This window comes from Orbicella franksi, chromosome 12, assembly GCF_964199315.1.
Source record: "Orbicella franksi chromosome 12, jaOrbFran1.1, whole genome shotgun sequence".
Taxonomy (NCBI): domain Eukaryota; kingdom Metazoa; phylum Cnidaria; class Anthozoa; order Scleractinia; family Merulinidae; genus Orbicella; species Orbicella franksi.
In genome coordinates this window covers 7,698,762-7,726,264 of record NC_138156.1, presented here as the reverse complement: position 1 = coordinate 7,726,264, position 27,503 = coordinate 7,698,762, and the positions used below count along the sequence as shown (strand labels likewise).

General features: G+C 39.5%; 3 protein-coding genes and 2 long non-coding RNA genes across 7 annotated transcripts in view; 2 read left to right on the top strand and 3 right to left on the bottom strand.

Moving 5' to 3' along the window:
* Positions 1-9,803, bottom strand: part of LOC145464459 (2'-5'-oligoadenylate synthase 1-like) — a 52,359-nt gene extending 42,556 nt beyond the window's left edge. The window contains exons 1-5 of one of the 3 annotated variants that reach the window (XM_081448372.1): positions 5,848-7,247; positions 5,153-5,325; positions 2,972-3,245; positions 2,326-2,701; positions 830-1,031 (exon numbers count right to left, since the gene is read on the bottom strand). In XM_081448372.1, coding sequence (XP_081304498.1) covers positions 875-1,031; positions 2,326-2,701; positions 2,972-3,245; positions 5,153-5,325; positions 5,848-5,890 — 1,023 coding nt within the window. In that variant the 5' untranslated portion in view covers positions 5,891-7,247 and the 3' untranslated portion in view covers positions 830-874. Of the gene's footprint in view, positions 1-829; positions 1,032-2,325; positions 2,702-2,971; positions 3,246-5,152; positions 5,326-5,847; positions 7,248-9,745 lie in introns of those variants that run through there. The other 2 variants (XM_081448370.1, XM_081448371.1) reach the window with 2 other exon arrangements.
* Positions 1-25,843, top strand: part of LOC145464477 (uncharacterized) — an 80,744-nt gene extending 54,901 nt beyond the window's left edge. The window contains exon 2 of the long non-coding RNA XR_014041434.1: positions 25,093-25,843. This is a non-coding gene — a long non-coding RNA (uncharacterized LOC145464477). The remainder of the gene's footprint in view (positions 1-25,092) is intronic.
* Positions 1-27,503, bottom strand: part of LOC145464450 (2'-5'-oligoadenylate synthase 1-like) — a 50,564-nt gene that overhangs the window by 21,475 nt on the left and 1,586 nt on the right. The gene's annotated exons all lie outside the window — the stretch shown is intronic.
* On the top strand, positions 13,999-19,526 carry LOC145464475 (uncharacterized). The gene is made up of 5 exons (XR_014041433.1): positions 13,999-14,794; positions 15,617-15,700; positions 16,205-16,255; positions 17,117-17,221; positions 17,981-19,526. It is a non-coding gene; the product is annotated as an uncharacterized LOC145464475 (long non-coding RNA).
* On the bottom strand, positions 20,730-24,238 carry LOC145463595 (2'-5'-oligoadenylate synthase 1-like). The gene is made up of 3 exons (XM_081447363.1): positions 22,420-24,238; positions 21,780-22,155; positions 20,730-20,886 (listed from the first exon to the last, which is right to left on the bottom strand). Exons 1-3 carry the CDS (start codon positions 22,616-22,618, stop codon positions 20,730-20,732), a joined length of 732 nt encoding a protein of 243 aa, XP_081303489.1. The 5' UTR covers positions 22,619-24,238.

The following is a 27,503-nucleotide window of genomic DNA, read 5'->3' as shown; positions in this document are numbered from 1 at the left end:
GTGGTTACGCCCACCAACCTAGAAGTTATACCTTTTAACAATTTTTTAACCAAATAGTTAATATACATAGATACGCAAGTTTAACAGCAGAGCTCCTAGTTAAGAGCACATATATTTAAAGAGAAATTGTCGGCTCAGCACGCATTACACACGTACGCATTACACACGTATGCGTGAAAACCAATCAGAGAGTATGGATGCACACTTGCCTGACAATACAAATTAAATCGCATGGATACATATTCTTTTGCTATGGTGCTCTGCTTGCACGCGCTTCTAACTGGGAGCTCTGCTGTTGACAATATACTCCAGAACAAGTGTGTTCATTAAATACTTCAAAACAATGCAGAGTGAAGTGACTTGTTTATGACTATAGTGGTGGGTTGATACCAGTTTTTCAAATCGATACAATACAAGTACGATATTTCCCCTTATTTTTTTCTATATTCGATATCGATATCAATACTGTGACGTCATCATTCGAGATTTTTCTCTGATGTTATCAATTAAGCACTGAAAGCCTTTTAATAGTCCATAAAAATAAAACACAATCATAAAAAAAGTGTTTCATCTTTACTTTCTTCTGTGGGTACCAAAAAGAACTCAGACTCCCAGAACTATTGCGCATGCCATGTGTTTACGTCACCTCTTAGATGGAAGTTACAAGACTGCGATTGTTCCTTCGAATGCAATACAACACCACTAACGAGAAAACTATTGATTTAGGGCACTGAAACTGCCTGGAATATTTCGGTGAGCAGTCACGTGTGCAGCCTGGTATTGAAAGAGATCGAAATTTCCCAAAAGTATTGATACTTTTGTATTGGTATCGGTATCAGTCCACCCCTATTTATGACCTATGAATGTCTTGAACCTAAATTATTTGCCAGTTTCTATTGAAGTTAATGCCCTTCAGTGGCTGCCTCTGAAGTGTCACTTTAGCCACATCTGCCACGGTTTTCCATCCCTCGGCATCACTAATACTGCATACGTTGTTGGTTGGGTTGGCAGGGTCCAGAACAAATGGTAGGCTGCGTGGAAAAACACAGCATTTCAGTCCAGTATCACGCCGTAAGTGACACTGACATGATTCATATTACTAAGATTATTTCTGATTACTAAGACCGTGTTTCTTAAGCAATCTCTCATTGTTTCTGCTTAACGTTCTCCTTGGAATGTCTAATGTCTGATGATACTGTCTGCATGTGTGGCTGTCTGTGTGTCTACCCCCAGCTGTCTACCTTTGGGTTAAATGAAATCTGTCAGTTGCTGTCTTTCAGACTTTCAAGTGCTGAATTTTTTATTGTTTGCCTATTTACCTGATTGTCTCTGTCTGCCTGTTTTTCTGACCGGGTGGCTGATTGTATATCTATCTGACTACTTGACTTTCGCTCCGCCATCCTTTGTCTCACTTACTATCCCTCTGTGAGTGTCTATCGTAACTATCTGAATGTCAAAGAATGGTATAAATGTGGGATGTGGCTTAATACGTAAATCAAAGGAAAAAGGGTCATATCACCTAATAGCCACAAGATGCACACTTAGGCGACAAAGGTAGAACAGCACTAGGCTTTTTTCCTACAAAAAATGTTGAGCCTAGTGCTATTCTACCTTTGTCGCCTTAGCGTGCATCTTGTGGCTATCAGCTGGCCCTTTTTCCTTTGATTTACATATTAAGCCACATCCCACATTTGTACCATTCTTTGACATTCAGGTAGTTACTATAGACACCCACAGACAGATAGTAAGTGAGACAAAGGATGACAGAGTGAACGTCAAGTAGTCAGATAGGTATACAATCAGCCACCCAGTCAGAAAAACAGACAGACAGAAAGGCTTACAGACAGGCAGACAGAGACAATCAGGTGAACTTGATGGGAAAACAATCAGAAAAGTAGGGGGAGGAGGCCTCCCATATTAAAGTGAGAGGGTGATTGTTGGAAATTTTGAAAACAACCCCTAAAATCAGTTTTGTGGGTGTGGCCCAAATTCATTTTCACTAAGGAGTACAAAGGGGTACCAACCTTAAAATAACTCATTAATGTTGAGTGACATTTTCACCATTTCGTCATAGCAATAAAGAATAACACAAAATTTGACTGGCAAATGGTTCCTGTCACACCGCTTCTCTGCACAGCACAGTAGACGCTACTGTGATAACTCTACCGGTGGTCATCCTTGATTTTAGCACCCTAAGAGATATCAATTCACAAATTTGACCCCCTAAAAGGTACGATGATTACCCCCATCGCCTTTATATGGGCATTCCCCCCTCTCCCGCCCGGGTCTTGCTTTGATTTTCCCTGTACAGGAACAAAAACGAACCTTATCTTCATCCCCTTGATTCCTCTCTTAGCGAGAGCCTCATTGTAGTATTTATGCCAAATGATGTGTATGTGGGAATTATCGACCAACTGTTGAAGAACAGCTTTAAAACCGGCCCGAATGTCAAATGATGGTTTTCCAGCCTTCTCCCACCAGGCTATCGTGATGAGCTCCAGCGGATACGAAGATGGCAGTCTAGTTTTACCATTGCTTCTGTATTGAATGCAGGTTTTGCGCCAGTACTTTACGAGGCGGATTAAGTTTTTCACGATCGGCGGTTGATCCTTGACAAACTCCCTTTGTAGGCTCACAAAATGTGCTGAGTAATAATGCTTGTCTTCCGTTGTACAATGAATCATTTCTTCATACAGTTGTTCTGCAAAGTGCAAAAAAATTCACATTCTAATTAACTTGGCTTGATTCAGTGTGGACACACACACAGCTAATTCACATGGTTCAAAAGTTTTTGTATTCCCTGAAACAATGAAATTGCAATCAAATAGACTTCATTATGGACTATAAACTGCAACAAGCTGCAGGGAGGCTGGCCAAAAGGGGACTGTGTCTACATGACTGACAAACAATGGACTCGTATTGAGGACTCGTATTGAGGTTGGGTTAAAGGAAGATTAAAATCCTATTTTACCTCGACTTTGATCAGTTGTAAATGTCGGCAGCAAGTCAATGTTAAATTCTCGAGACAAATCCAGGCGAAATTTGAATTTCACGGCAAAGGGTGTCTGTCCATCAAAGGTGATTTGGTCTTTATAGGGACTCTGTTTAAGGCATAACTCCAGGCGGTTCTTTGTTTCCTGCAACTTAAGTTTGTGCTCTTCCATGGTTTTCATATTGTTGAGGAAAACGACACAGTCGATGTCTGCTTTGTCCTTGACAGCTGTTCCCTTCCCGACAGAACCTCCCTGAATTGTGTTGAAAGTACAAGTGATATTTATTAACAAAACAGCACATCTTGAAAAAACAAAAACAAAAAAAAAGGGCTGAATTGATGCCAAAGCAGGATTTAAACCCAGGGCCAACGCATGCAAATCCGGCACCCTAACCACTTGGCCACGCTGCCTCCCCGAAGAAATGTATGAGTTACCGTATTTTCCCGTGTATAAGTCGACCTTTCAAGACCTAAAAATCAGTCCAAAAATTCGCCCTCGACTTATACATGGGTCAAAACTTGAGATCCAAGCGCCAGTCAAACAATTAGCATAATAATTGTCTTTCGATGTTAACAAACATGTGATAAATGGCAGCACAGTTTACAACGTACGTTCGCTTAGCGATCTGTCTCTCCATATCAGAGCTTCAAGTTAAAATGCATCAACATTTATCCGTTAAATTTTAACCTGAATCTTGTAGACACTCACTGGCTCAATTTTGTCATAAAGAACCAATATTTTTCCTTTAAATAAAGCCGTAGTAAAGCCGCTCGGAGAAAATATACTTCTCTGCTTGGTAACCTGGCAGGATACGAGTGCGAGGACTTCTGTACCAGTACTTGACCGATTTCAAGGCTTGACTACCAAGTTCCCAACACATGCTTTGCACTTAGTTTATGGCGTCGTTCTGAAAGTCGTGAGCTTCTTTGGTGTTTTGCCTGTCTTATAAAGCCACTTTTAATCTCTTCGCACTTAAAAAGGCTTGTTTGAAATCCTTACGTTTGATTTTTGTGAGCATTTTACAAAAATTATCATCGAAAAGTCTGCATGCACATGCGTTGCTAAACTGGGTAAAACGCTCGTAGACGTGCCATAATAAGCTTTAAAACTGCGCGTTGAAACATGCTGTGATTTGTTTACATATCTGTGGTAGCTGAAAGATAATTTTAAGAAATACAAGATAAGTTTTCCAAGAAATTCTTACCTGGAAATTAAGAAAATCTAGTTTTTGGCCTCAAAAATTGGGGGTCGACTTATACACGGGATCGACTAATACACGGGTAAATACGGTAATAAGTTTTCTCTATCCTGTTGGGGATTTGACTTGACACTACATTATACGAACACAGAAAGTCCAAATAAGCAAAACACCTGGAAAATTATGCTTCCACAATGCAGAAAAATGCATTTCTGAGAGCATAGTTTCTCAAACTTTTGTGGTAAAAACTCAGGATATAGAGACTAACCCTTATGTGTCTGTCGACTGAGTTTGTCCCTGAAAAATATTTAATTTGCAAAATTTAATTGTCCCCTAAAAAAACCAATTTTATATTGTGCAATTTGATTTTCATTTGCTTTCTGACATACATATTTTTGAGATTGTTGTTCTTATCGTGTTTGGAACAGTTCCATCAAAATGAAGTAAGAAGTTAGAGTAAACATGACTTTGTCTATTTTCTTGTATTAATTTTATTAATGTACTTCAAATTAAGCACAACATATTTTGAAGACTTAAGTACTTCTTATCGGAAGTGAAATGCTACCTGACGTTCCCCTGGTTACTATGGCACTATAGCAGAGATGGGATTTTAGAAAAACCCACTAGTGGTGATTTGCATCGGCAAGTAAGCTAAACGCAGCACTTAACCAGGTGAAACTTTTTGTCTTAAGCTGAGACATTAATACTGCATTAGCTCTTTGGTCATTTTAAAGCAGTACAATTTTAGAGAACTGCAGTCATGGATTCATTCGATAAAATTTGCCTTGCACAACATAGAACAGAAAATGGGGCGGGAGGGGTGGGGTCACATAGTTTTGGTACTTTCACTTGTTTGAAACTAAACTTTGAAATTCCAATTTTAATACCCTCCCCTCGTGGTGCACTAATTTATGAAAGTTTCCTTAAATTAACATTCAATACACAAGGTGGTGACTCTTACCTTAACAAGGCAGTTTATGCTGAGAGATGGCAGATTATGTTGGAGGTATTTGTACAGTTGGTCTACAACCTGGGAAATTGCATTCCTGTTGGCCTCGTCAAGTTGGAGTTCGTTGGTAATGAACTTATTAACAGCAGAGCTATCAGTGAAGTCAACTTTTTCAAAAAACGTTCCTGAAATAATGGAAGTCAAGCACACAGTTAGCCAGCTCGCTTTAGCGCTTTTGGCTGTGTCGTGTGTGTAATGTGTGTTACGTGTTGTGTAATGTACTATACTGCAGGGTACTAAAATCCCCCCCCCCCACGCCCCGCCCCTTGTCCCTCTCTGTCCACCTTCCTGCCTTGTTCCCGTGGGATTGTGGAAAGAAAAGAAAAAGAAAAGAGCAAAAACAACTTGTACAAAAAGCTTTCTATTCACTCACCAAATCCTCAACCACTGGCACAATTTCGTTCTCGTTTGAATAGTGTGGAGTTTGCAGGGTGCCAGTGCATGAACTGTATTTTCTAACTCAAATTCTTAATTTTAGGACTAATTGCTCTTAGGAATATTTTAATTCTGAATTTATCTCATCGAATATAGTAATTGTAAGTAGTAATGTTATTGCAAATAGTAGTGCATTTTTGTCATGAGTGGGAGATTGGGCAACCACTCCCCACGCTTATGACTTAAAATAAAGTTATCTTACCTAACCTTACCTAACATATGACTTTGACCATTTCCAGTATTGATATATGGCATAGTTATGATATATTCATGACAGCTTGAATGCAATGCTTTAAAGGAATTAATTACTCTTTTTTGGTTTTTCGAAGAGAGCGAACAGCTGATTAAAAAAAAACAAGTACTTAAAATGGTCTGGCTCCAATTTAACAAAATCTTCAAACTTAAATGCCTCCTCAGGTGATCTGGAATGAGAGAAAATTCACAAAAGTACTTTGTCTATTTCCCGGAATTGTACCTAACGATTTAATGTTTTGCATATATATTAGATTTTTATTCTGTTTATAAAAAAGTGAAACAAAACCATTGTCAAGCCATTAGTAAAGTGCTTCGGTTGATTTTAGTTTATATTTAGCTAGAATGAAAGTTGTGAAGTTGCATTTTCAGCCTACAGAATTATCATTTGGTGTATAGTCTGACTGGATTCGCAAAAACATAGCCATAGAATTTTACTTGTCACTGATAACCTTGATACAATTCTGTCCTAGAGCTAGCTTTCCATGAGGCTTATCATAGTTCAAATAACAGCAAATAACTCTCCTGTATGCCTTTTGAGGCCTGGAAGACTAAATTCACCGTCTTTTCATTGAATCGTGAATTGTACAATTTAACTAAGAGTGCTTTCAACATGAAATTGGAGTCTAAATCAACACGAACGTACAGATATCAAAACCGCGGCGGAGAGCTAATCTATCGCTTTCTAAAGGCCTGCATGGTCCTAAATGAACTGAACAAGAGCTTCCTACATCGAGAATCAATTGAACCTCAAACAAACTAGGCCACAGTTAGCAGTAAGCAAACACTCAACATGTTGTCGTTTAGTCAATTATCGCCCGGAAGCCATGCAAATAAATTTCTTCCACACTAGCGAATCACAGACAGTTCTGATAGTTAACTAAGGGCCAAGTCGCACTAGAGGACAAAACTGTTTACTTATGTCAAAAATCCGTCATCGCAATGAAAAACCAAGTGCAACCAGTTTGTTCCTCAAAGGACAAAATTTGGTCGCGGACAGACAAACTTCAAAGATGCCGTTGACTACCTCTCAAGCAGGCCAAATTGAGACAAATCTTGGAAAACAATAGTGAGGGTGTTTTGATTTGGAAATGATTTGACAGGTGATATGTAGCAGAGGCTCTATGCGATAGACTTCACGGTAAAATTAATCACATTCTCATTTTGCAAGAACATGAATCCCAGTGCAGGCAACCAATTTTTCCTGTGCGAATTTCCACAATATCCACCAGGATGGATCTATCCTTTGCCAGGCCCTTACATGTTTAATGATAGAGGAAATCCCAGCCCATCTCCTTCAATCACAAGCACTGACTTGTTGCCAGAATCCCTTCAGTTCAGCGAAGACAGCTCAATATGCTGCCATCAACCCCAACTTCTTCGCGCCATACATCTTCGTCAGCCGAGACCAAGAAGGTTCAGGATAGATGGAGTAAAGAGGAGGAAAATCTATTAGTTCAACTGTGGGCTGAAAAGCACGATCAGTTAGAAAGTCGAGAGTCAAGAAAAACATGGGCTTGGATTGCCGAGAAGATTTCGAAAACGCTCGGAACTAACAAGATAGCCGACAAATGCATTCGGAAAATGATGTATATCATAGAACGATACAAGAATGCAAAAGATTGGAACAAAAACCAAACAGGAGGAAGCCTCAGGAAATCCGTCTACTACGATGAGGTTGATAAAATCCTTGGATGCTGCTCACAGTATGGCATGGTGTTTGTTCACAGATTTTGTTCTCAAGTGCGACTGTAGCTTTCCAGACAAATTTTTTGTAACTGGTCAATTTCAAGTCGGATTTGTTCAGAACAAATCTGAAATTGCCCTCTAGTACGACTTCGCCCTAAGCCGAGAATATGGAACACCAGAACTGTCTTACGATATTTTTTTTTATTATATTGGGTGGTTATGTCATTATATTTAGTACTTATGTTATTATATTCGGTGATTAACTCATTATACTCAGTGCTTATTCCATTATACTCGGTGCTTATGTCTTTATATGTGGTGCTGTCTTCATTATATTTGGTGCGTATTCCATTATATTCAGTGCTTCCCTCGTTATATTCGGTGCTTTCTTTGTTGTATTAGGTGCCTTTTTCATTATATTCAGTGCTGTTTTTATTATATTCGGTGCTTTCTTCGTTATAGTCGGTTCTAACTTTGTTTGGTGTTTTCTTCATTATTACGGGTGCTAACACTATTATATTCAGTGCTCTCTTCCTTATATTCAGTGCAAAGCCCATTATATTCGGTACTTCCTTGTTCGGTGATTACTTCATTATATTTGGTGCATACTTCATTTCATTCGGTGCTTTCTTCGATATGATTGTCACCAGTCTTCGCAAGGGGCCGTACAATTTGGAGGTAGTCTAGGGAAAGCCGGGAAAAACAGGTGTCACGAAAACTCAGACCCCGAAACCTCAGACCCCTTGAAATTAAAAACTCAATTGTTATCACCTGAATTGCTCTATGGCCACAATGGGGCGAGATGTTTATCTTCTCCGGTTTATGTTGTCGCGTCGATCAAACAGTGAAAAACAAATATTTAACTTCTCAGGTTTATCGCTGTCGCGTCGGTCAAACAGTGAAGAACTAACAAGGTTTAGAACAGCAGCCGACACTGTTTTTCAAAACAGACCTTCTTTATGTAATCGTATGCAGCAAAAAAATGTGTTGTTCTCTGAAACACACTCATTTGATCACAATCTGCTTTTTGACTTTATGTGCGTTGTGTGACTGTCAGCTCGTAAAAAGCATGTGAAAGTCAAACCGATTGAACCGCCATGTCTGGTCGAAATGTGAGTGAACGAAAATTGAAAACTGGCGCGAAGGCCCCACCACGAGGCAGATTTAATAATTCACTAATCCAGGCGGTATCATGAAAAGAAAAAAATAGAAGTGTTTGGTTTGAAACTTACTGTTTCCTGTAAGAAATATTCCCGTTATAAGTTGGAACGCAAACATGGCTATCTCTATGTACTCCTTTTTTTTTTTTTTTCTAAATTTCGTTAATTTCTACGGGTTACGTGCCAACAGTCATGCAACACACATAAAGTCAAAAAGCAGATTGTGATCAAACGAGTACGTTTCAGAGAACAACACATTTTTTTGCTGCATACGATTGCATAAAAAAGGTCTGTTTTGAAAAACAGTGTCAGCTGCTGTTCTAAACCTTGTTAGTTCCTCACTGTTTGACCGACGCGACAGCGATAAACCTGAGAAGTTAAATATTTGTTTTTCAGTTTGATCGACGCGACAACATAAACCGGAGAAGATAAACATCTCGCCCCATTGTGGCCATAGAGCAATTCAGGTAATAACGATTGAGTTTTTAATATCAAGGGGTCTGAGGTTTCGGGGTCTGAGTTTTCGTGACACCCGTTTTTCCCGGCTTTCCCTAGACTACCTCCAAATTGTACGGCCCCTTGCGAAGACTGGTGACAATCATATCGAAGAAAGCACCGAATGAAATGAAGTATGCACCGAATATAATGAAGTAATCATCGAACAAGGAAGTACCGAATATAATGGCCTTTGCACCGAATATAAGGAAGAGAGCACTGAATATAATAGTGTTAGCACCCGTAATAATGAAGAAAACACCAAACAAAGTTAGAACCGACTATAACGAAGAAAGCACCGAATATAATGAAGACAGCGCCGCATATAAAGACATAAGCACCGAGTATAATGGAATAAGCATCGAGTATAATGAGTTAATCACCGAATATAATAACATAAGTACTACATATAATGACATAACCACCCAATATAATAAAAAAGAGTATCATAAGACAGTTCTGGCGTTCCATACGAGAACGCCTAAAATTGATAAAACAAGGACATTCTACTCACGATCAGCGCTTGAACTCATATTCTTCTGTCTACTCGTGGCCATGTTTTGCTCGCAAATAGCAATGTCCCGGATGTACGTCAATTTTGTCGAGCGCGGAATGGGACACCGCGGAAATACATTTTTTGACGTCACAGTAATTGGTCAGTGGTCATCACCATCAGGCTATGCTGTCCTTCGATCGATCGAGAATCGATCAGTTCTCTGAGAGCGGTAGTTTGCTTCGTTTTAAGGTGGAAAATATCCTTGATACTTCTCGTTATTGGTGAGTTTGACGTCCTTAAATGGGTGTTTAATACTCAAACAATGTTCGTAATGAATAGCGGTACAGGGGAGGCATTCTGTGTGGAGTAATGTGTAGTTTGCTGACTCGAGCCAGCTCGAGCGGACGAAGCGTGGATCGTGTTACTTCAGCCGCCCTCGCCTCAGAATTGTAAAAAACAACAATGGGTATCCAGCAAAGCAGAAGATTGGTCCTGTATGCAGCTTTTGCAAGGATTTTGAAGACTTGTTAGATTTAAAGTGTAATTTGCACGAAATGGGTAAGATACATGCAGGTCGGGACCGTTTTATTCGCACTCACTTTGCGCCGACATGTGGTGCTTGTCCATTTAAAGTGCACCTAACCCCCAAAATTCTTTTTTTGCGAAAACGAATCTACTTGTTAGTCGAAATAGTTCTGCGAAAATATTTTTGGATTCCGTTAAATCCTCGGTTTTTTGTGCCTCGACGAAATCTCGAAAATAGCTCCAAAACACCGCCATTTTGTTTCACGACCGAGTTTGAGGAGAATGGGTCCAGGGGCTCTTGTGACGTCTACCCAGGAAGGTTGGATATCTCACGTCCTCTCATTTCCTTCAGAATGGTGCAATACACATTCGAAAAGTGCGCAGAAACGCCTTCCAGAGGTGCTATCGGCTGTTGCAGCAATATACTGTACAATTTTCTAACGATCGGCTAATGGTACAATAAAGACGTACAATGGTTGATTTTGTCGAACCAAAACAAGCGAACTGAATCTGTGAGAACCATTGAAGAACTCTCGCTGGAATTTGTTCCACAGACTTTTGAATGCTACTTTCATAAATTTTCTGCTTAAAGCTAACCAGCAATTTGTAGAAATACTACTGACAACCTATATCTTCCAATCCCGCAGTATTTATAACATAACCGGCAAAGTTGTGTGATCCGATCATGATCAAGAAGTGTTATACTGATATGTAAATAGGTCGCAACTGTACGCCGCTAACCAACACATTTCTCTTTCGATTTAGATAAAAGTCAAAGATTAATCCTTTAGAATTACATGATAAGAAAATTATTAGACTCACAGAGTTTTTCGAAGGTTTGGAAATCAGCAGTGCAAGAAAGATTCTGTGCAATAGCGTCGAAAATATGACCGCGTAACATCTGCGGACTGCTTAGGGAACACGTCCTTTTCGCTTATCCAACGAATTTCACTACGAACTTTGAGAACAATTTACATTGGTTATTTGGAGTTACAACTTAAAACGTGTGACAATGTTCAATCCGTAATTGTATGAAATGTTTCCTTCCGCCTTGCTTCCCGCAGCTTCAGAAATACAGGTCCAAACAGTACGATTTTCAATCGATCAAAGCCATTGTTTTGGAGGTCATCAAGTCTCGAAAACTGCAACACGTACATCGCTCTTATAAACATGAAGCATTCAACAGAAAGTAAAACACAAACTGGATTTAACAGAACAATCATACCTTGACAAAATACATTCTAGCTAAGGACAAATGTAAACGGGCTATAAACACGCATGGGAATCTTACGTTTAGTTGACGAAATTACCATCCAAAGCAGTCCTTGAGTTTTCTTTCCAGCTTTTCATTTGCCTGCTCCTCCACTTCGTACCTAGCTTTCCATTCCTAATATATAAGCAGCTCGTCCGCAAAGAAGGGTTCCCCTTCGTCGCTTGAAATATTGTAAATTGCTCTCAAAGCTCTAAGCAGTGCATTCACAGTTGTTGAACATGCTTGATTGAATTTTATTTCGGAGTCTTCCGAATCGAAACTTAACTCTGACTCCAGTGACGAAAAAGAAATGATTCTGAGACAAAACTCGGACGTTTTAGTCCCAAAGTTCATTGGAACGATTAGTTTTGTTTTCCATTTTCTTGAGCAAATACAGAGAGCTGACTGAGGTGCCACTGTGTTTGGTTCCTGGGTAGACGTCATCAGCAACTGCCGCCCCAGACTCCCTAAAACGCGGTTGTGAAACACTTCAAGTGCAACTTTGAAAGGGCATAGAAAATTCAGGATACAACCAAATTCAAAAATTTCTTCGCCCAAATGCTTCAAATAAAGTCTAGATTCATTTTAGTGAAAAAAAACTTTTGGGGTTAGGTGCACTTTAAATTATATTTTGCAATGCATCAAAGAAACTTTGATAAGGATTTGTCTTTAAAGACTGGCTTGTTTGGTGTTTCTGTCACCTTTCTGACTTTCTGTGCCTTTTGGAACAGGTGAAATAATATTTTTGTACCTAGGCCTGCCGTTCGCTGTCAGAATAAAACATTTGTTCATTTCATTCACAAGATATTTCTCTATCATTAAAGATTGTTTAAGCGTACATTTATACAATGGTGGCGTTTGGGAAGGGAGTAGAAATCGAAAATATTGTGATTTGTTGGCCGCAACGAACGCTGGAAATACTGAAAACATTCAAGACCACTCAATATCTTCGGTTCATTGACAATTTTTCCTTGCTTGAGGTCTTTTTTGTTTACATTGATTACATGTTGATAGTACATGGAAGTTTTCAAGACCATTTCCTTGTACATGTATGCACATGAAACTAAATATTTTAGAATGCCCAAACACCTGTATTTGTTTACACGAAACCACTTCCACTTATGGGATGTGGTCAAGTTTCACTTCTTTTGATGCTGAAAAGACATTCAACATTTCAGAGAGGCAGTAATTAACTTCCATGAAACCCACTAGTTTATCTTGTTTACTCAGTCATTTGAAGCTTTCCGATTTCTATTTCCCTATCTTACATGTGCATTGTATCAACTTATATAAATAATTGACTGTTGTTGTTTTTCCTTTCATTTAATTCAGATGAGCTTTGCTCAATCACTACAACATAATTTTTACATTGTATTAATTATGATCCCCTTAGTAATAATATTGTATCATCCTCCCTTCTGTAAGATTCTTACTTAACTTGTAACCACTTTATTACAAGACATTATAGCACCTGATGGCAATAAATTATATATATATCTATATATATAATTATATGTGTTTATTTTTTTTCCTGTGATAAATTGGTTAACAAGTGGGTTTGCTTATGCCACTGTGTCTCTGAATTGGCTTACTGTCGTCTACAAACCATTTGTAATAAATCTTCACCACAACTAACTCAGATACTAGACACAAAAGCATGTATTAAAGAACAGATACATTTCTTACAAATAAAAATTTATTGCATTTAGTTCATCACCTAAGTTCTACAACATTGCTTTTCTCCAGTGAGAAATTTTGTGCAAAGTCTGAAGTTGTAAGTTGCAAAAACAAGTTCCGTCAGTAGTTGCGAATCATTTAAAATCAGGCTTTGATAATGTAAACTGAATGGCAGAAAGCGAGGAAATTAGAAATTGTCTCAAATGCACAAGTGATAAAAGAGGTAAACTTGACTGAAATCTATAGACTCCTGTTTTTTTAGGTTTAGGGTTATGGTTAGGCCTAAGGGACAAGGTGGAAGGTGCGGTGGCCTTGTGGTTAGTACACTCAGCAATGGATTGAGTGGTCCGTGGTCGAGCCCTGGTCAAGGACATTGTGTTGTGTTTTTGGGCAAGACACTTTTACTCTAACGGTGCCTCTCTCCACAAAGGTGTACATATGGGTACTGGTGAATTTAATGCTGGGGATAACCCTGTGATCGACTAGCATCCTATCCAGGGGGTAGTAGAAATACTCCTAGTCGCTTCATGCCACCGAAACTGAGATAAGCCTGGCCTGATGGGCCACTTGGCTCGTATGCAGACTTTACCTTTTACTTAGGGACAAGGTACTGCATCAAGTTGGGGGGAGGGACAGGGGAGTCAGAACCTCCCACTTCCCATACCCCTATCTCTTGACTCCCGCCCTTGTTTGTCCTGCTCCTGTCCCCTGTAAATTAAGAGCCTCAAAACACATCCTAGTCATTTAGCTGCACAGTCCTTAGGCATTTCCTTTTTCTTTTTTGCTTCGTTTTCTGCCTTGCTTCTCTTACCCACGTCTTTCAAGTGAATGACCTATGACGTAACCACTGTCAAAGGGTTTTTTATTTTGAGCCTCGTTTTGAGCCCAAGGGTGAATTTTTCTTTGCCCGTCGGCCTAGAAGTCTCTAAAGACGCTAAATGAAAGTCAAATAACATTATCAGTTCTTGTTTTTGAAAGTATTTGAAGCCTTAATGAATGACAAAAATTAGCATTTTGCATTTCTCTCCGGATTCCTGCCCTCTTAGCACACCCGCTTCCCGCCCTTTTCTCTCCCGCTTCCTGCCCGCTATTCTCCCGGGCTCCTCCCTGCGGCCTCTCCCCACCATCAACAGATGGCTGAATGTCCAGGAGAGGAGTTGCCATATGGAGAGCATTGGTCAGTATTCTCATCCATTTGTGTCGCTTGCTCGACCACTGACATTCAGCCATAATATTTCCGCTTGGATTCCGTCAAACCGTCGCTTTCGCTTTTCTACTGAATACTGTTTCACGATTGACAACGTTTTAACTTTACCCGGTAGGGTAAACTACTACCTTATCTCCTGACGGAGCAATTTTAAATTCTAAAATTGATTGAGCCCGCATTTTTTTTTGTAGAGTAGTTGCTAAGTAACGTGACGTGTCGTCATGACGACAAGCTGTCATGACAACGTACGTAGTGCTGGTGCTCTTGGGGTTTTTGTTTACGGATCTGACTGCTATGGTGGATGGATTGTTCTGTTGTTTTCTTATGTCTACATTGAATCTATTTACAGGCTTTTGAGTATTCGCTGGAAATAATGAAAGTTCGAGTCTCTAAGCAGGATTCGAAGGTAAGCACATCGTTTAAATTTGTTGAACGAATACCGCACGCCAGAAAGTAAAAATTGCAATTCTGCAATGCTGCAAAATGCCGGCTATTTTGTCTATCTGCCCGCTAACGAGAAAAGAAAGCTCTCTAGTTTTATTGTAAGAGAGAATGAAGAGTAAGAGATTTATTATTACCAACGTAATCTATCTCAAGTTATTTTTAGATCAATCCCGATTTTCAGAGGGTTTTTAAATAGCCAATCCTGAGACACGGATTTTACACACGTGGACAGGCCAAATGACTTTATTACGATAACTGCAGAAATTCTCGCGCGCTCATTGGCTAATTTTCATTGTCAACAAGCGGACAGACACATGAATTTATAATTTATGCGATGCGTCAACGAGCGAGAGCGCACGATTTGACAATTTATTATTGTAAAAGACAAATTAACGTCAGTTTTTCATACGTCTATTCTGTTATCACTCAAGAATTGACAGTGGGGACACTAGTCTACATTTGCTGAGCTTACAGATACCCATCAATAAGATGAGGGATTGCTTCAGTTACAGACACAAGCAAATTCTGATGCAAAAACAGGTCTAATCATATTTTTTTACGTTTATTGACTAATTTTTATTGTCACTAAGCGGAGAGACACAGAAATTTATAATTTATGCGATGCGTCAACGAGTGAGAGCGATCTGAGAGCGATCCGTGATCTGGCAGATCACGAGCATCATCGGTGATAAATGGGGTGGGAATCCGCTGTGTTTTCAAGAGGAAATTCCAGAGTACAAGCGTGGCATGGTTTCAAGTCAGTATCTTTTTCTCGTGTTTGCAGGTTGAACCCTCTATTTTATCTCAGCTGGTCGTGGACATGTACGAGTGCTGGAAAACTGGACAAAAATATGAGCCTTATGTTAAGGTATGCTAGAACTTTCAACCATAGTTAATAGAGGGAAATGGTTAGGAAGGCCGGTAAATATCAAAGAAGCAAACAAACAGGCCAAGATTTATGTTGGACGGTCCTTGACCCTGCGCGTCTTTTGTTTTATGCTTTTACTATGCATGATTTACATAATCGCAATGCATCTATTGGTTAGTTGTATGCACACACGTAACCATCTTTTGTATTTTGCCAGGTTTTGTGCAGGATCAACCCCCAAAATAGCAAACAAAAACATACAACAAAGAACTTTGCCCGGTTTCCTAACCATTTCCCTCTATTCACCATGTTTCAACGTAAAAAAACTCATTGTCATTTTATCTTGCCTTCAGTTCTTGCTTACTTTCGTGATTACAAAGAGAAAGAAGTGTAAAATGTCCTTTTTTTATCGATGGCGTTGAAGCTTCTGCTCACCTTTTTTCGGCGGGTTGTGCAAGTTGACTGGTGTTGTTCCAATTTTTGTTTTTTACCTGTTTTTTTTAGGTGACTGAAAGTTTGCTGACGCAGGCCTTTGAGATGTTAGTGATTTCTAAAGTGAGTTGTTTCTTGTTTTGAAAAATAACTTTAACGGGTACTTATCAATCATGCGCACACTGAAATACCATGAGACGTTTTCAACAAGAATGTACACAGACATCAACTAAGGGATATCTTCTTGATTTACCTCCAAATTCTCACAACTAACTTTGAAGGAAATGTATGACAATCAATGGGGAGATTTGACATTTTGAACGTAGGGGTGTTTGCAAAGGGAAAGGACCCTGTAAAGAACTTCTTTGTGAGTCCTTTCACTTCGTGTAACGCTGTTTGATAGGTGTTGGTGATATTCTGTCAAGCCAACAGCGAACGTACTGCAACTTCTCGGACTAGGATGACTTCATGAATGTTTTAACGGTGTCACATCTCCTTATGTATTCTCTTATTGTTGCGTTTTGCATTATTTCTTAATAATGCAAGTGGGCTTCAACTTTATTTTTCGCCTCTCTAGCTCGATACATCATGTTATGTCATTGCTTGTTTATACGCCTACTTAGCTTTGATACATAAGCTGTCCACTTGCTTTAATCTAACAGTCATGACTATGACTCTGAACTAGAACCAGAATATTGTAACAATCTTTTCGCATTTTTGATAAACCAAACTTTAGTTAACAACAATGTTAATAACCTTCGGACTCGTCTTGTTTATGTTACAAGCTCGATATATATATGACCTACGGATAACAAAACAGGGCAGTGAAATCAAAATTGCCCATGTTTATAGACGGTCCATTTTCTAACTTGAGTGGCTCATAGCCACTTTGATCTTATAGCAGTAGTAGTTTGATTGTAATCGCTTCAACCCTGTGGAAAACAGAATCGTTCTCACCTGGAATACCTACTTTCTTGATTGTAGTCCTCGTCAGGGGAGTCACTTTAATTCGTGCAGGAAAATCCAGAGTCGCCTTCCTCTTTGCTGGATCAGGCTTTGAAATATTGCCAACAACACGTCAAACCACAGGTAATGTACTTGTATTGCTATTTTAAAATATTACTTTACATTGAAGATAAAGAAGATTCTGGGTACAAACTGGGGTCAGGTAGCAGCTCTCGTAAGGTCTCACATGAGTGGCTCGATACTCTTTAAGAGAACAATAGATCAGAACAAACAACAGGTACAATGCCCCGAGCCCCAAAACAATCCCTGCTATACACTAAGACGGCAAATAGAATTACAAGCTCAATTGAATTGATACACTGCTGACAAACTGTAGTTTGTTGAGGGAAGGCGTCAGCACCTTTTTCTCTAAAGAATGCAGTTACGTCTGGCTAATCACAAGGCATTAATGGGTCACTACCCCACAATAGAAGGTTATCCATCAAAATGTTTTTATCTGGGTCATTCCGATTTTGAAATGGAGGTCTCTAAAATAGGGACGTAAAACTAGCAGACTTAGTCGAAAGTGTTAGCTAACACCGCATAGAAAAGAAGTTGGACTGAGAAAGCTTAAGCCACACACGAGCAAAGCCTACATAATGATTGCCCACTGTATGCAGTAAAATCCTTAGATTGTAAGTTACAAGAAATAAATTTTTTGTATATGTTACTTACAATGAATCTTGTCCAGTATAGGTGTATGAAATGCGCACTGGTGATTTGTTGAGGGAATCCGAAATAATTCTGAGGCGACTAACCCGCCTATCTTCTTCAATGTTAGAATGGAATACTCGATCATCTCACTGAGTATCCACTAACTTTAACATTTCTCTTTATTACTAGACCTCTTCATCCAACACCTCAGTTTCGCATCAGCCGAAAGGATCATCGGGAACCGACACAGGCGCCGATATAACTTCGGGCTCCGACACTGAAGCTGTTCCGTCGGCATTAGAACAAACCTTATCACCTCCAATACTTAAAAACAGGGAAAATGATACTTCGATAACACCAGCAAACGAAGCGCCAACGAAAACACCTGGCGCCATTCCCCGAGATTTAATCGCAGATTCGCTTTCTAAAGGAGAATCCACGGATGAAACACCGACTCCCATCGAAGACGTTCCGATGGTAGCCGAAGTGTTGTCTTCGTCGGAGGTTCCGATGTCGGAGGAAGTGGCTTCCGACTCGAATATAGTGACTGTTGAAAGTAAAAACATAACACCTGCTGAAAAAGAATTAAACCCAGCCCCCCTTGAGGGTGCTATCTCACAGGAGCCAAACGCCACTGTGCCAGGGCACCCCAGCGCTATTGCGCTGACCACGGAGGCTGAAAAGCCAGTCGCTAGTGTCAATCCCGGGGGTACAGTTCTTACTGATGGTAGTGAACCTTCCGGTAATACGTTGTAAATTCTTTGGCCGGCATTGCAAACTGCCTCGCAAACAACTACTATAACAGAAAAACCCTGCATTCATGAGTAAAAACATCACAGAAATGAGTGATTCTCTATCTAGGGGAAAGGGCAGCAAAAGGCAAATTTTGAAAAGTAAAAACTTATCAGCTTTTCATCCCAGGGATACAACTCAGTAGCCAAACGTTTTCCTCCAGGGAGGTCCCTGTACTCAACGAATGTGGCTACCGTTGTCTTATTAATATTAGAGTCCAAACCTTCTGGCTTATAGCAAACACGAATTGTCTAAACGCTGTAATGAAAGTGGCAAAGTCACTTCTGAAATGTCGAAATCCGCAAAACACTTATCATTTTATATCGGGAATATTGGGTCTGGCACTTTTTATGTACAAAAACAGTTGAATTCGAATTCAAAAGTCAACAGAAGTAATGAACAATCCTTCAAGCCAGCTACAAACACAAAATAAACAAAGATCACAGTTACTGTTGACTAGGCTGTGCGATAACCGCCTGCTATGGATCCAATATTGAAGGCCAACCTGCTAGGAATACTTGACAGAAATATCCTTCGTTTCGTTCAGTCTCACCCGCGAAAAGCTACCGATGCTCTAAAGCGTGCGCTTGTTTCTGAATTTTGACACCAAAGGAAAACAAAGGTTTTTTATTTTAGGATACTCGAAGCATTCATTTCCGATAGAGCCCAGGATTTACGAAATTCGCAAACTGAAACCTCGTTTACTGCCCGAATTATGGTTATAGAGAAGTTCGACAATCGTATAGGAGGTATAGGGAAAACAAGGCCAGAGAACTGGGATTATAAGGCAGAAGTGAAGGAAATTCTGTCAGTGTTGGGCAGTGTTTTAAACAACCATTTGGGTAAGTTCACACAAATCATTATTTACTGGTTCTCATCCTGTACGATAGCACTACACTAACCAGGCTACCGTGAAATGTAACAAGTGTCCGCTTATTTGACTGGCAAATACATGTTGTCTGCCGGTGTTTCAGCCAATTGAAGTGTTATGTATGTACTGACTGAAAGATTACTAGAGCAGCATAGCTCATTTCAATAGCTGGATACTTCTACGTGTAATACGAGACATTCCGCTTCCTCTCTCTTGGATTCTCCTCCCCCCCCCCCCCGAAAAAAATATATTGTTCAGTTAATTGCTCCTGAATAGGAGGAGGAAGCTTAAAAATTAGCAAAGCACACAGAGCTTTCAATGATACCGTTTATTTTATTGTGCTTAAGTCAAGATTAAGTGGTCAAGTGATCTTCAAAACAATTCACATTGATCGTAAATCTTGGACCGGCGGTCAAACACTGATATTGAGGGATGTAGCATGACTTCGAGCCATTTTTCGAAGAAAGAACTTTGAATTTTCAAAAAAAAATTGATTAAATTGCGCCGGTTATAGCTGTAGCTAGCAAAAAAACAAAAGACTCCAAGGTTAAGTTCTGTTTAAGGAAGTCCATTTAGGTAGTCCATCGGGGTAGTCCATTGACAAGGGGTCAGTGTTTTTATCATCACCCGTGATTTATCACCTAAAGCAATTCTGCTGTATGTGTGATGACGGTCGAGTATTAGCTTGCTTTTAATATCCTATTGCCATGTTCAGTTTTGCATGGCAAAAGCATGTTTATGTCTGGGGGAGTATATGCCGAGGAAATATTAGCTTTTCAGTAGCGCCTACTTAGAGCGCCATGTTAATGGCCCGAGGGGGTACTACTAGAAAAGTTGAGTGGGGGTGTACGGTCCACTTCCCAAATCCCTTAACCTATTTATGACCAAAATTTGCGATTTTTGCTACCCGATTTATGACCTGGCCAAAAATTTGATACCATATTTATAACCGTTGCTTCTGGCACAGTTGCCCTAAACATACGTTATAAAGGACTTTTGTTGATGGTCTTATTGATGATGATGAAAACGTAGCTTCTTCTAAGAAACATACCCCACTCAAGGCTAGAGTGCTAAAAACATACCCTATTTACAATCATGACCAAAACGTTTGAAAAACCATACTGGGGCCGCGCATACATATCTAGCCCATAATAGAGAGTATCCCTCTCCCGGGGGTCAACAGCACGTTAATTTAACAATGGAAAAAACACCATATTGATAGTGATTTAAAAACAAAAATACAAAACAGTGAACACCATAGTTAGTAGACGAGACCTATGTTATTTGCCAGTTTCTATTGAAGTTGATGCCCTTCAGTGGCTGCCTCTGAAGTGTCATTTTAGCCACATCTGCCACGGTTTTCCATCCCTCGGCATCGCTAGCACTGCATACATTGTTGGTTGGGTTGGCAGGGTCCAGAACAAATGGTGGGCTGCGTGGAAGAAGGCGTACAGTATTTCAGTCCAGTATCATGCCGTAAGCGACACTGACATTATTCATATTACTAAGATTATTTCTGATTACTAAGACCGTGTTTCTTAAGAAATCTCACATAATTTGTTCCTGCTTAACGTTCTCCTTGGTATGTCTTATGTCTGATGATACTGTCTGCATGTGTGGCTGTCTGTGTGTCTATCCCCAGCTGTCTACCTTTGGGTTAAATGAAATTTGTCAGTCGCTGTCTCTCAGACTCTCAAGTGCTGTATTTTTAACTGATTGACTGACTAACTGACTGTCTACTTTCTGATTGTTTGCCTATTTACCTGATTGTCTCTGTCTGCCTGTCTGTAAGCCTTTCTGTCTGTCTGTTTTTCTGACTGGGTGGCTGATTGTATATTTTTCTGACTACTTGGCTTTCGCTCCGCCATCCTTTGTCTCACTTACTATCTGTCTGTGAGTGTCTATCGTAACTATCTGATTGTCAAAGAATAGTATAAATGTGGGAGTGTGGCTTAATTTCTAAAATCAAAGGAAAAAGGGTCATATCAGCTGATAGCCACAAGATAGAACAGCAGTAGAAGAACACTAAGTGCTGTTCTACCTTTGTTGCCTTAGCACGCATATCGTGGCTATCAGCTGACCCTTTTTCCTTTGATTTATCTGAATGTCGTTTAGGCTGTCTTGCTTCCCGGGGTTGGCCTCCCATAATAAAGTGAGAAAGTGATTGTCGGAAATTTTGAAAACAACCCCTAAAATTAGTTTTGTGGGTGTGGCCCAAAATTGATTTTCACCCGTAAGAGGAACCAGTCTTAAAACAACTCGTTAATGTTGAGTGACATTTTCACCTTTTTGTTATAGCAAATTTGTACAGGAACAAAAACGAACCTTATCTCCATCCCCATGATTCCTCTCTTAGCGAGAGCCTCACTGTAGTATTTATGCCAAATGATGTGTATGTGGCAATTATCGACCAACTGTTGAAGAACAGCTTTAAAACCGGCCCGAATGTCAAATGATAGTTTTCCAGCCTTCTCCCAACAGGCTATGGTAATGAGCTCCAGTGGATACGAAGATGGCAGTCTAGTTTTACCACTGCTTTTGTCTTCAATGCAGGTTTTGCGCCAGTACTTTACAAGGCGGATTAAGTTTTTCACGCTCGACGGTTGATCCTTGACAAACTCCCTTTGTAAGCTCACGAAATGTGCTGAGTAATAACGCTTGTCTTCCGTTGTACAACGAATCATTTCTTCGTACAGTTGTTCTACAAGGGCAAAAAAATACACATTCTAATTAACTAATGGTCTGATTCAACTTGGACACACACACAGCTAACTCACATGGTTCAAAAGTTTATGTATTCCCCGAAGCAATGAAATTGCAAACAAATAGACTTCATTATGGCAAGAGACCATGATCTGCAACAAGCTGCAAGGAGGCTGGCCAAAAGGGGACTGTCTATACATGACTGACAAACAATGCACTCATATTGAGGTTGGGTTAAAGGAAGAGTAAAGTCCTATTTTACCTAGAGTTTGACTTGGGTCAGTTGTAAATGTCGGCAGCAAGTCAATGTCAAATTCTCGAGACAAATCCTGACGAAGTTTGAATTTCACGGCGAAGGGTGTCTGTTTATCAAAGGTGATTTGGTCTTTATAAGAACTCCGTTTGAGGCTTGACTCCAGGCAGTCCTTTGTTTTCTGCAAATTACGTTTGTGCGCTTTCATGGTTTTCACATTGTTGAGGAAAACCACACAGTCGATGTCTGCTTTGTCCTTGACTGCTGTTCCCTTCCCGACAGAGCCTCCCTGAATTGTGTTGAAAGTACAAGGGATTAATTTATTAACAAAACAGCATATCTTGAAAAAAACAACACAAAGGGCTGAATCGATGCCAGAGCAGTATTTAAACCTGAGGGCCACCGCATGCAAATCCAGCACCCTTACCACTCGGCCACGCTGCCTCTCTGAAGAAATGTAGGAATTAATAAGTTTTCTATATCCTGTTCGGGATTTGACTTGACACTACATTATATGACCACTGAAAGTCCAAATGAGCAAAATACCTGCAAAATTATGTTCCCATAATGCAGAAAAATGCATTTCTGAGAGCAAAGTTTTTCAAAATCTTGCGGTAGAAGCTCAGGATATAGATATTAACCCTTACGTGTCTGTCGACTGAGCTTGTCCTTGAACTATCTTTAATTTGCAAAATTAAATTGTCCCCAACAAACCAATTTTATACCGTGCAATTTGATTTTCATTTGCTTTCTGACAAACATATTTTTGAGATTGCTGTCCTTATCGTGTTTGGAACATTTCCATCGAAATGAAGTAAGAAGTTAGAGCAAACATAATTTTGTCTGTTTTCTTGTATTAATTTTATTAATGTACTTCAGATAAAGCACGAAATATTACGAAGACTTAAGCACTTCCTATAGGAAGTGAAATGCTACCTGACGTTCCTCTGGTTACTATGGCACTTGAAAGCAGAGATAGGATAATTTTAGAAACCCTCATTGATGATTTGCGTCAGCGAGTAAGCTAAACTTAATCAATAATCAAGTACTTAATCAAGTGATTTAAGAGAAACAGGTGGGAGGACAACATCATTGGGTGGATAGGGATGTGTCTAAATACGAAATGCGAACTAAATACGATATAAATACGAACTCACCGCAAATTTACAATTAGCTTTTATTGTGATCTGTGGCCTGTGACCTGTGACCTGTGACCTGTGACCTGCACTTTAGTCCCGCCGTTAACACCACAACATTTGCACCTTCGTTATTCGCACCCACTAATTGCAATACGTGTAATTATCATATCAGCATCAGCACATAACGCCTATGTAAATCTGTGGACAGGCTTTATTAAATAGTCTACTTTGAACACGAAAGGTAACGGTCAAAATCACAACCCTCAGGTGCAAGTACTTCATTGAGTTGTTCAGTCTGCGCTGACCATGCAGATCAGCAAGAAATCATGAACAATTGAATGTATAGGCCATTCCACCCTCCCTCTGTGCACATGCGGACAAACTGATCTGCTGCCGTTACGGAATAGTGTTGCCTCGGCTTGCCTTTTCTCCACTCTGAAACGACAACTATTATAAGGCTTTGAAAAATCTTATATGGTAATCTAGATATCTTCAAAGCCTCATACTTTTGTTTGGCTAAAAACCGATTCTGCTGCCTCACGAGGGAAATGGGGTGGGAGGGGTGTGGGGTCACTTGTCTTTGGTACTTTCACTTTTTTGAAACTAAACTTTGAAATTTCACTTTTAATACCCTCTCCTCCTGGCGCATTAATTTATGAACATTTTCTTAGATTAACACTCAATACACATTAGGCGGTGACTCTTACCTTAACGAGGTTGTGTATGCTGAAAGGTAACTCCGGATCACGTTGGAGGTGTTTGTACAGTTGGTCTACAACCCAGGAAACTGCATCGCTTCTGGCCTGGAGTTTGTTGGTAATGAACGTATTAACAGCAGAGCTGTCACCGAAGTCAACATTTTTAAAAAACGTTTCTGAAATAATGGAAGAAGCACACAGTTAGCTAGCTCGCTTTAGCGCTGTTGGCTGTGTCCTGTGTGTAATGTGTGTTACGTGTTGCGTACACATTACACCCCCCCCCCCCTCCCCTCTCCATCCACCTTCCTGCCTCGTTTCCGCGAGATTGCGGAAAGAAAAGAAAAAGAAAAGAGCAAAAACAACTTGTAAAAAAAGCCTCGACCACTGGCACAATTTCGTTCTCAGCGTTTGAATGGTGTGGAGTTTGCATGGTGCCAGTGTATGAACTGTATTTCCTAACTCAAATTCTTAATATTAGGACTAGTTGCTCTTAGGAATAGTTTATATTTTAATTCTGAATTTATCTTAGCGAATGTAGTAATTGTAATTAGTTATGTTATTGTAAATAGTCGTGCGTTTTTGTCATGAGCCCCTGGCTCGGGAGATTGGGCAACCACTCCCTACGTTTACGAGTTGAATTAAGTTATCCTACCTAACCTTACCTAACATATGACTTTGACCATTTCCAGTATTGATATACGGCATATTTATGATACATCCATGACAGCTCGAATGCAGGGCTTAAGGAATTAAAACAAAACAGACGAAATCAATAAATTTATTTTGATATCCTCCATCCTCGATATTAATTTATCATAATCTCACTCTTAGCATTTTGTCAGTAGCACGTACAGCTCAGTTTGCAGAGTTGCATGAATGGTGTGCATATTTTGCACCCGTTTGTACACAGTGTTGCATGGGTTTCAGTATGAAATGGAGAAACTCAGACAGTGCAGTTTTCAGTCTCTCGTTCCAGCTCGTTTTCCACGAAAAAGTTGGATCGACCAGAACAACAAAAACATGTTTACTGGAACAATACATGCGTTCCACAAAAGGTTAAGAAACTGGTCTCGTGGCATGGGTGGCGTTCTTTTTCGTTACTCTTTTTCGGTTTTTCGAAGAGAGCGAACCGCTGATTCCAAAAAACAAGTACTTAAAATGATCTGGCTCCAATTCAACAAAATCTTCAAACTTAAATGCCTCCTCATGATCAGGTGATCTAGAACGAGAGACAATTCACAAAAGTACTTCATCTATTTCTCGGAATTGTACCTTAGTATTTTGCATATTTCTATTCCATTTATGAAAAAAGTGAAAGAAAACCATTGTCAAGCCATTAGTGAAGTGCTTCGGTCGATTTTAGTTGATATTTAGCTAGAATGAAAGTTGTGAAGTTGCATCTTCAGCCTACAGAATTATCACTTGGTGTATAGTATTTGCTATAAAGGACGCAAGTTCAAAAACCACTGCCAAAGTATGCACCAAGTTAGGCTACGTTTGATCTCCCATGTGTTATCTGGAATTATGGCTTTTTACAAAGTAGCTGTGTCCAAGCATATCCTAGTAAGTTGGCTCTTACAAATGACTTTGCAGCTTTAACAAAGGAACATTATGTATTTCGCTAAAGTTGTAGCGTTACACGGGCCAAATGAGAGCCCAAGTCAACCATAAGTCACGCGTCAACCTCGAGTCAACCACGAGTAAAGCCAATATTTATTTTTTTGTCCCTAAAAAATATAGATTGTAGGAAATAGAATATGTGAATATACCTTTGTGGTACTTAATTTTGCATTTGGCGAGACAGTATTTCGGGGGGGGGGGGATATTTTCGCGATTTCAATAGGCAAATAATTCTTACTTACTTTCTGACTTACTTAATATGAAAACGCGATTCAAGCGTTCTCAGCTTCATTTCATTTTTCAAAAGTCTGAACTTTTCAAAATTCCTAGGTAAACTGGAACAAGCAAAACGCATTTTTACAAATTACCATTTAAGGTAAACTAGAACAAGCGAAAGGCATATTTGAAAATTAACTTTTTACAACTTGGCCATGATTCACATTGTACTCAGTACGTAGTTCTGTTATTTTACAACAGAAGATACAAAATGGAACTTACCAGTAAAACCAGCTAATAGTTTGTGTATTTGTCGATTCCTACCCTGTATATGTTGTTGTTATTACATGTTAATCTTTTTTTTATTTTCCTGTGATTTAAATTTTCTATATGGGTGTTAGATTTCGCGTGTTTAAATTTGGCGAGGATTTTTATTCGCGGGTCTTTAATTTCGTGATTTATTTAAAATTGCGAAAATCGCGAAATTAAAGACCCGCGAAATTAATTACCAATAAGGTAGATTGTCTTAGCAGTTGCAATGACAGGCCTAGGCTCACCTCGATCGCGGCACGAAATTCCAGTAAGAGAATGCGTGTACCTTAGTGCCAACTGTTTTCCTACGATGTGGGAAACGGAATTCGGACTTCCAGTTTCGTTTTTCGTTAACCCACCCCATCGAAAAAGGGAATTCGAGATTCCATTTTCGTTTTCCGTTTTCCTACTGCATTGAAAATGGAATTCCAACTTCTATTTTCGTTTTTCGTTTTTCCACAACTTTGGACAACAGAATTCTATTTGTCATTTCCTTTTTTCGTCTTTTGCTTTTTAAAGATATTGATCATGACAAGCCTTTCTCACTTTATAGCGGGACCTATATAGCCATTTCATTCCGTGATGTGTGATAGTATAGGCATAATTTCATTTCCTTGCCAATATCGATATCGTGGTAACGCGCTATTAAACAGAAGCTTTTCAGTCAGTCAGCTCGGTACGGTAGCGGGCTGAAGAATTCGTAAATATTAGTTTTCTATAAATATATCTGCACAGTTATTTATGCTATTTCAGTGTTGTAATCACAACTCTATATGTACAGTCAGCTACATAAAGTGAGCTATGACGTCCATTTTGAGGATCGTAGAGGGAGGCAACAATACAAGCCGAAAGAGCGCTAGCGTCTTCTTAATAGGCTACTGTCTTGAGATAATATAATAGAACACGAAAACGAAAAACGAAAATCGAAGTTCAAATTCCGTTTTTCAATGTCTTACTAAAATAAAAGATGAAAACGGAAATGAGGTCATGAGAAAACGAAAAACGAAAATGAAAGTTCCAATTTCGCTTTCAATGTAGCAGGAAAACGAAAAACGAAAATGAAAGTTCGAATTCCCTTTTCCGATGGCGCGGGTAAACGAAAAACGAA

Bases quoted from the DNA above. Each gene is read 5' to 3' on its own strand.
- LOC145463595 (XM_081447363.1), bottom strand. From the start codon at position 22,618: ATGAAAGCGCACAAACGTAATTTGCAGAAAACAAAGGACTGCCTGGAG. The intron at 22,156-22,419 runs GTAAAATAGGAC...TTGCCCTTGTAG, and splicing joins TGACCCAAGTCAAACTCTAG to AACAACTGTACGAAGAAATG. The intron at 20,887-21,779 runs GTTCGTTTTTGT...TCTTCCACGCAG, and splicing joins ATCATGGGGATGGAGATAAG to CCCACCATTTGTTCTGGACC.